Genomic DNA, 9,419 nt, shown 5'->3' on the forward strand with positions numbered 1-9,419 from the left:
CGATTGAGAGAGGAGCCCCACGCCGTCCGCCGCCGCGTGTAGCCCGACGCGGGGGCAGCGCGCGCTGTTCCTCGATCTCCCTGAACAATTCCTATCCATCCACCATCGCGCGCGGCCACGGTGGCGCGGTTGTCGTCGTCGTCGTCGTCTTCGTTTGCTTGGGGAGAGTTGGGGTTGGGTGGGGAGAGTTGGGGTTGGGTAACGGAGACGGAGGAGAGGGGTGGGGAGAGGAGAAGGAGACGCCCGAACCGTCGAATTGATGATGGTGCGCTCCCACCGGAAATCTTGACCACTAGTGGCGCGCAGTAGAAGCCACTTTTCAATTTTTGTTTGAAAAAAAAAAGTTCTAATGTATGGGTGATATCATTATTTTTGTTGGGGATGGTACTATTGTTCCGTTGAAATTACACGGAAGGCGTCGAACATGCACCACTCTCACATATTCGAAAATACGTCCACTTCAAAACATGCTCAAAGAAACATAGGTCACACCATACTTAACGAGGAGAAAGGGGTTGAAAAGATTGGAAACATACGTAAAATGAGGTGAGCTATATTACTTATTTTAAATTTTAAAAATAGATTATTATAATTTCTTAAAGTAACTTTTTTATAGAAAATTTTTGTAAAAAACACAACGTTTAGTAGTTTGGGAAGCGTGTACGCGGAAAACGAAACAAGCTCTCTCCCTTTCTCCAGCTGCCGAACGCAGTATACATCAACAGATACACTTCTTAACATATGCTTGGGCCCCTTTGAATCACAGGGTTGAAAAAACAGAGGAATAGAAAAAACAAAGTATTTTAATAGGAATTGAAATGTAAAACAAGAGGTTGGAGCTCTTGTTAAGTTTCCTTCAAAATCCACATGGAATGTGCCATTTCATAGGAATTTCATAAAATTTGAAAAGCTTCAATCTTTTAAATTAAAGGGTCAAATAGGAAAATTTTTTATAGGACTTGAATCATATGAAATTCCTAAATAAATCTTTGATTCAGTCTGAAACCAATGATGATTCTTTGATCTCAGTAAATTTCTTTTGCACGCGTGTACAAGTTACGAACATTTCAATAGAAGTTATATGCACCCATAATCCTCTACCAGCAGGGGTAATAAAACGACGCTATAAAATTTCAAAACTAAATCGTTTTTCCTTACGAGGTAAGAAAATAATAAAAAAAAGAAAACTATTGTAGTTGTTTCCACGGTTTCTACTATTGTACTTCAAATTAAGGATGAAGAAAAAATAGATAAGTGAATTAGACATGTAACATGGTAACCATACGGGGACTCCTCTTTAGGAGCGGAGAAGAGAGCACCCCCTCCCTCATCGTTTTAGTGTTAGCTCTTTTAGAACGTAGTAAGATTTTAAAAACGCATGAACATGAAAAATATAGAAATATGATTTCATGCATAATAGAGTCCTATGGAATTCAGGCATTAATTACAAGCAATGCATTTGGACATTTGGAGAGTTGGTCTCAAAGTACAACTAAGTGTGCCTTTTTAAGAGATTAATGTTAGACGTTAGAGATGGTTGTGATCGATTGATACGAAAAAGTATATGAGGAAATTAAATAAGAGAGGTACATGGAGAAATAGTTTTATTTTAAGATAATTTTAACACTTATAAATAGTTAAATTTTGAGATAGATGAAGTAAACATTATTGTTTAGTGAAAAAAATATGTATCAGCCTCCCAAAAGAAGTTGATTTTGTCGAGTTAAGATAAAGAAACCGAAAGATTTATAGAGGAAGAAAAAGCATATCGACATGGGCTCCTACCTATTCTGGTATCAGTCTCATCTTCGTCCACTTTAAAAAAAAACCTTTTAAATTAGTACATTTTGATGAACGCAAGTAGTATATGTAGTTATATATATTTAACGTGCAAACTTTGATAGTGTAAGTATACTTTTAAATACTTATAATCTGTTTTTCGAAAGAAAAACAGTCTAAGGTTGTACATTAAAAGTATATTAGTCTGATATTATCCAGTACCCGATCAATCGATCATTCACTTTCCCCGGTGGAGAGGAAGACCAGAAAAATTTTGCCCCAGATTGTGGGTGATACACATTCCGTTCTTATTCATACACGCCACTAATTTGGATTTTGGTGTAGATCCCATGACTTTACGTTCATCAAAAGTCTAAACATACATGCAAAAAGAGTCATGTGCAACTCAATAATGCATATTAAATAATCATACACACTGTCCCTTGTATACAGACACATGTACTGTACACATAGCTGTGTGAGAATTGATTGAAGCAAACGAAAAATAAAAAAAAAACAGAGAAGATCTTGGATGGAATATTTGATTGAGTTGGCTTAATAAACGTGTCAACGCAACAATTCAACTATTTCTCTTGCTAATTTTTCTCTTAGAAAATTAGATACATCTATTTATGCCCCATATTTGATATTTCCTTTTCTGCCCCACCTTTAATTACTCCTTACCCTATTTTTCATTTTCCTGTCCAAGTGGCTTACTCCAATTTCACCTAAGTTGCACTAATTTAGCCATCCTCTTCAGACACATGCATCAATTTTACAGGTGTCATTATTTATGCATGAACTTGGAAATAATATCTGAGGGTGTGTTTAGTTCTTTGGGTGTAAAATTTTTGAAGTATATGGACGTATATTTAAAGTATTAAACGTAAATTAATAACAAAACAAATTACAGATTTCACCTGTAAACTGTTTGATGAATTTATTAAGCCTAATTAATCTATCATTAGTAATTATTTACTGTAGCATCACATTTTCAAATCATAGCATAATTAGGCTCAAAAGATTCGTCTCACAATTTACATGCAAACTGTGCAATTGGTTTTTTTTTCATAATTAGTGCACCATGCATGTGTCCAAAATTTTTTGGATCCAAACAAGGCCCGAGTATACCAAAATATATCTGACTTCAATAAAAAAACTTACGGTTTTGTTAAAAAACTTTCGACACATTTATTTCCTCAAAACGTTCAAATTTTCCACCGTCAAATGTTCTTTAAGATTCATGCTACCGAGATAAATATAATAATTGTGCATGAGCGAATAGAGAATCGTACCCTTGACTTGCTGCTTTGCAAGTCCACTGCCCTAACCACTTATGATGCTGGGTGTTTTTGGAAAAAAAATCAAGTTACGTGTTAGTTACATACTAGTTGCATTGTGATTATATACTAGTTACATTTGTAAGTTTTTCTTCTGCAAACTATCGAATGTTCTACGCGTACTCCCAAAATTTGTCTGAGTCAAACCAAGTAGATCTGAAAATATAACAAGTAGAAGTACTCCATATTGATATTATTCAAAATGAAGAAATAGAACATGAGAAAAAATAATAGAAAAAACACACGTCTTTGCACGTTGTTGTGGCCCTCCTCTCCTCGTCCACTCCCTCTCCCCAAGCCTTCGGAATTGGGAATGGTCTGAAAAAAAAAAAGGAGAGAAAATAATCATCCCACCCTGGCGCCTCCTCTCCACCCACCGACTCCCGAGACAATGCCGCCGCGGCGCGCGCGGGCGCGCGGCGGCAGCAGCAGCCGGCGCCGCTGCTAGATCCCACGTTCGCCGCGCGCGCGCGCGGGCGGCCTCGCCGTGGGGCTCGAGGCGACGCGACCAATGCGCGAGCACGAACGGCGTGGGCGAGGGAGAGGAGGAGGAGGAGGAGGACGCGTGTCACCGATGCCCCCCGGCGAGGACGCCGACACGGCGTCGTCCTGCAGCGGCGCCGACGAAGGCGAGGCGCAGGCGCAGGGGAATGAGCAGCAGCGCGCGGAGCGGGTGCTCCCCAATGGGGACCTGTACAAGGGGCAGTGGCGCGGCGGCGCGCCGCACGGCGCCGGGAAGTACCTGTGGGCGGACGGGTGCATGTACGAGGGGGAGTGGCGGCGGGGGAAGGCGACCGGGCGGGGGAGGTTCTCGTGGCCGTCGGGCGCCACCTACGAGGGGGAGTTCCTCGACGGGTTCATGCACGGCGCCGGCGCCTACGTGGGCGCCGCGGGGGACTCCTACCGCGGCGCCTGGGCCAAGAACCTCGAGCACGGCGCCGGCGAGAAGCGCTACGCCAACGGCGACTGCTACGACGGCGAGTGGCGCGCGGGCCTCCCGGAGGGCTGCGGCCGCTACGCGTGGCGCGACGGCACCGAGTACGCCGGCGGCTGGCGCGCGGGCCTCATCCACGGCCGCGGCGCCCTCGTCTGGGCCAACGGCAACCGCTACGACGGCGGCTGGGAGGGCGGCCGCCCCCGCGGCCAGGGCACCTTCCGCTGGTCCGACGGCAGCCTCTACGTCGGCTTCTGGGGCCGCGAGGCCCCCGGCGGCGCCGTCCACCAGAAGGGCGTCTACTACCCGTCCCCGGCGGCGGCGGGCGAGTCCCGCGACCCCAGGGAGGTGTTCGCGCGGGAGCTCCCCGAGTGCGTCCGCTCCGGCACGGAAGGGCAGTCGGCGCTGCCGTCGCTGCGTTCGCTGAGGTGGCTGGCGCGGTCGATCAGCGGCCGCGGGAGCTCGTCGTCGGGCCGGAGCATCGGCTCCGTGGTGGGCGTGCCGCACCTCTGGGGCTCCGACGGCGAGGTCAAGCCCGACATTGCCGACGACTGGAGGCGCCGGAGCAGCGTCAGGGAGGGGAGGGGGCCGCCGCCGCCTTCGCTGGCGGCGCCGCCGCCGCCGCCGCACGTCGACAAGGGGGCGGCGCCGCCGCGGGTGATGAAGCGGCAGGGGGTGACCATCGCCAAGGGCCACAAGAACTACGAGCTCATGCTCAACCTGCAGCTCGGGATCAGGTGCGTGCGTTTCTTTCCCGCGATTTTCTGTCTCTTGATTGCACTCGCAGTACTTCGATTTGCTTCCATGCGAGGAATTTGAAAAATGTGAAATTAGGAAATCTCGCATGAACAATCATGTTGTCATCTCGTCGGTAAACAACGAAATGGGAATTTTGGGCGGACTATTAGGGGTGTGCATTGAAGCATTTATCTAGAATGGACAAACATTTTCAGCGAAGATTCATATGCGTTGGTAGTGTGGACATCAAGAAAGAATCCGAGGCCTTGCATGTAAAGTACTCCCTCTGTTTCACAATGTAAGTCATTCTAGTATTTCCCATATTCACATTGATGTTAGATTCATTAACATCAATATGAATGTGGGAAATGCTAGAATGACTTACATTGTGAAACGGAGGAAGTAGTAATGATTTGAGCACAATTCGATGACTTAGCTGAGGCATTTTTGTGGATTGTTATGGCATTTTTATCATCTTAACACTGCCTCACTAGTTCTTCTATCTGTAGTTTGAAATCCTGAAAATGAAATCATATATCATGGACTCTTACGAAGTTATAGAATGAAATTTTTATAGTTCATTATCAACGATTAATTATGTAAGGATTATCATTGAATTTTCTCCATTACCAATCTTTGTGTGTAGAGCATATTTTACTTTAGAAACCAAGATTGTTATTGCTTTTTCAGAACTTTTGTAACCTCAGAAAGTAACTTATTATCACTGAGTGTGCTTATTGTACATAGGCATGCAATAGGAAGGCAAGGCCAGGTTATATTAGACCTGAAGTCATCAGCATTTGACGCAAAAGAAAAAGTATGGACAAAATTCCCTCCAGAAGGCTCAAAATACACCCCTCCACACAATTCTTCTGATTTCAGATGGAAGGATTACTGCCCAAAGGTGTTCCGGTTGGTTATCACTCCCATGATAGATACATTATAGATTAGTGACTGTTTTATGGGTTCATCCATGTCAACATGCACATTTGTTCTTTACAAAATCACAGGACATTGCGCAAGCTGTTTAAGGTTGATCCAGCTGACTATATGCTATCCCTTTGTGGAGATGATGCTCTCCGTGAACTCTCGTCCCCTGGTAAAAGTGGAAGCTTCTTTTACTTGACAAATGATGACCGCTACATGATAAAGACAATGAAGAAATCTGAAGTAAAGGTTGTCCTTTGCTGTCTTTGTTCAAATAGCACCATTTAAGCTTCTATATTTAGAAGTTCTATTCTGAATACATGAACAAACTTTGCCACACAGATGCTTCTGAAGATGCTTCCAGCTTACTACAATCATGTTCGGGCATTCGAGGATACCCTGGTGACAAAGTTTTTTGGCCTACATTGTGTAAAGTTGGCTGGAGCAAACCAGAAGAAGGTTAGAACAATATATGATTATCCACTCCGTCCTCATGCTATAATTACCCCTGGGGATGAATATGTTATTTTTCAAGCATAATATGCCTGATTGTTTGCTGCTGTACTACTACCCAGGTTCGTTTCGTCATAATGGGAAATCTTTTCTGCTCGGATCACACTATTCATAGGCGATTTGATCTGAAAGGATCATCTCTTGGCCGTACAACTGACAAACCACTGGCAGAGATTGATGAGTATACAACTCTGAAAGATCTTGATCTTAATTTCATCTTTCGGTTGCAAAAACAATGGTTCCAAGAGTTCCAAAGGTGCTAAGTGATACCCATACACCTTAATGCCTAATTTCTGTATAACCATGCTATCTATCCCTTGTGTTAATGAAATTTTAAATATTTTGAAGCAGGCAAGTAGACAAGGACTGTGAATTTCTTGAGCACGAGAAGATCATGGATTACAGTCTTTTAGTGGGTGTACATTTTAGAGGTAAGAAAGTGTGCTTCTGACAATAGTTTGCACAATCTTAAGGCTGATTTATTTACCTTGGTTAAAAAGGTGCCGTTGATATTGATGGTGACATACCTGCATCACCACGCCTTTCAAGATGGGACAGGGATCACTTTCTTTCTGACCCAAACAGGTAACCGAGATACTAAATTGTTCCTCTCTTAGCTATACTGCAATCCTAGTTTTAGTTATTTTTCCTCGTTCAAAGTCATTTAGTTAGTATGTATGTAGTGGAGAACCCAACTCATCGATAGTTCGATTCGTGCTACAGCTGTCTTGTTAACTGATATGATTTCTACCAGTAATTTTGTTATGAAAAGGTTTAGGTTACCGTCTGCTTATCCATTTTAAATATACAAGTTCACTGTAGTATTCTGTTGGGGGTATTCATTCTCCGGAGTAGAAAATATTTTAGGTATATCATCTCACTTTCTGTAATTTCTTGGTAAATGGTATTTGTTATGTAAATGCCAAGAAATGTAAATCTCCCAAGTATCAAACAGATGGTGCAACTGTTCATTGCAATTGTCCAAATGGAATTTTTTAAGCCCTATGTATATTTGAAAATGCTACATTATAAAGTAATTCAACAAATCTGACTTCAGGTGGTCGAAGATTAAACTTGGGGCAAACATGCTGTCAAGGGCTGAACTGACAATCAGAAAGAATGACACTGATGTCGTTGGACAGCCAACCGGGCAGTACTGCGATGTGATACTATATTTTGGGATAATAGACATACTTCAAGACTATGATATCGGCAAAAAGATCGAGCATGCTTACAAGTCTTTTCAATACGACTCGACATCCATCTCAGCAGTAGACCCAAGACAGTATTCCAGGCGCTTCAGAGATTTCATATACAACGCGTTCCAAGAAGATCGAGCAGAGAGCTGAAAGTTTATCCGACAAAATGTAGCTCCAAAGTGAGGACTTTGCAAAGGCCAAAGATCAAGCAGAGTGCAGGACAGCACGGCGCTACACAAGCTCGCATATTCGATTGCCTGCACCAAACTGGTCATCTGGAATTCAGCTGTTTTGTAGAAGGTATCAGGAGTTGCTGGAGCACCATTCAGGCTGCTGGTTCCTCGCCTTCCAGGAATCGGGATTGACTTTCCTGTAAATATGAGTAGCTACGTACATATACACGGAGTTCACTAATATTTACAAGAGTAGATGTAACATACAGATTCAAAATTACACATAGAAACATGTAAACCACGGGTGCACAAGCCAGTCAGAGGTTGTAAAATGTAAATGCTCCTTTGCCTGAGGAGACCATTCTTTCATGTAATGAAACCTTTGACATATTGGAAGGAAATTTTTCTGTTCTTGATTTTGCTCGACATTAAATCCAAATAGTGAGTCATCATCCCAGTTCTTCTACCAGTGTCTCTGGAACAAATTGATCACGTCCCTCTCAATTTCTCTCTTGATGCTACAAAAGGCAAGATGTGAATATGTGATGAACTGTTTGATGATGGTGTGTTCAGAATGTGAGATGCAATGAAGGGGCATGATCATTCTGTCTCAGTTTGATTTCCAGATGGAATATAATCTGGTGATGATATATTGACAGTGACAATGCCTTTGCTACCTGCTAATCCCCAGGCAGCTGATGCAATTGTGAGAACCCCACTGGTGGCAGCTTGGGCATCAACATTTGGTCTGCTTGCAGGTCTGTTTGTGATTATGGCAATCTGCTTCAAGCCAAAAAAAACACAGAAGCATGTTGCACACTGTGTACCTGACTGTGGCGATGAAAGAGACAGATCAAACAGCTATGTCCAAGGTTTCAACTGCAGGTTGTTAGATCATTCAAAGGCCATAATAATGTGAAGTTGTGACCTCTGAGCAGGGGGAAGTGAGCTCAAAGCAGGTTTAATCAGCAATTTTAAAGAGAACTATGAACTGTTTGTAGCAAAATTCTATATGCGAGAATTTGTTGGTGGGGAACAACTATACTACTTCCATCGCAAAGCCAAAATGTCTTATATTTTGTAACGGAGGTAGTACGTTGTTGTTGTACTCTCCTTTTTTAATATACTGGACAGGCGTTTTTCTTTTTTTAATTTTCTTTCCAAAACAGTATCCAATATATTAAATAGAAAAGTAATTACAACCCTGCTATTACGTGGAAGGCATATGTAAGATCTGAATAAACTAAGCCGGCATCTTTTGCCGGCCCAGCCAAAAAGAATTTGTTGGTGGAGGTGTATGTGCAATACATTTATTACATTTATATTACCTTGGTTTTGTTCTCTCTTTTTTTCTGCTCATATCTGTCTGCGTATTCATTTTGTTAGGTAAAACGACAGAAAATCTGAGTAATGTTGGGAAAAATAATACAGTTTGACAGCTAAAAGTTTGAAATGTTCCATGATTTGACCTGATCATCGTTTCGGTGGCTCAATTTTTTTTCTACACTACATTATAGATAATGTAATATAAATTGACAAATTTTTCTATAGAATACTCAAAGTTTCTGGTCTTTGCTCATGCACTCCGCAGAAACATGATACGGCTCAAGTACAACCCAAAACTGATAATTTACGGAAGAACACCATATATATATATATCTATTATTTTATCATTTTCGGGTTAAATCAAGACACAAAATGCATAGAAAAGACAAGTTTGCCCCTCCAGAGAGCAGCATGTAACTTGGTTGGGTCTAGTTCAAACCAGACCCGAGCCCCATTCCCTCCACTGATCCCATCTCCGAAAACCTAGAAA

At 42.6% G+C, this 9,419-nt stretch overlaps 1 protein-coding gene across 2 annotated transcripts; it reads left to right on the forward strand.

Moving 5' to 3' along the window:
• The first annotated feature begins 3,406 nt into the window (after positions 1-3,406).
• LOC127767975 (phosphatidylinositol 4-phosphate 5-kinase 6-like) lies at positions 3,407-8,128 on the forward strand. Of its 2 annotated transcripts, none has more exons than XM_052293470.1 (8): positions 3,407-4,790; positions 5,539-5,703; positions 5,802-5,967; positions 6,061-6,177; positions 6,294-6,487; positions 6,580-6,662; positions 6,732-6,816; positions 7,289-8,128. In XM_052293470.1, the coding sequence occupies exons 1-8, from the start codon at positions 3,631-3,633 to the stop codon at positions 7,578-7,580; spliced, it is 2,262 nt and encodes a 753-aa protein (XP_052149430.1). In that variant the 5' UTR covers positions 3,407-3,630; the 3' UTR covers positions 7,581-8,128. The 2 variants fall into 2 exon arrangements, with proteins under 2 accessions (XP_052149430.1, XP_052149431.1); XM_052293471.1 differs by having other exon boundaries at positions 3,410-4,790; positions 6,583-6,662; positions 7,289-8,126.
• The last annotated feature ends 1,291 nt before the right edge of the window (positions 8,129-9,419 follow it).

The sequence above is a fragment of the Oryza glaberrima genome, chromosome 3 (assembly GCF_000147395.1).
Source record: "Oryza glaberrima chromosome 3, OglaRS2, whole genome shotgun sequence".
NCBI lineage: Eukaryota > Viridiplantae > Streptophyta > Magnoliopsida > Poales > Poaceae > Oryza > Oryza glaberrima.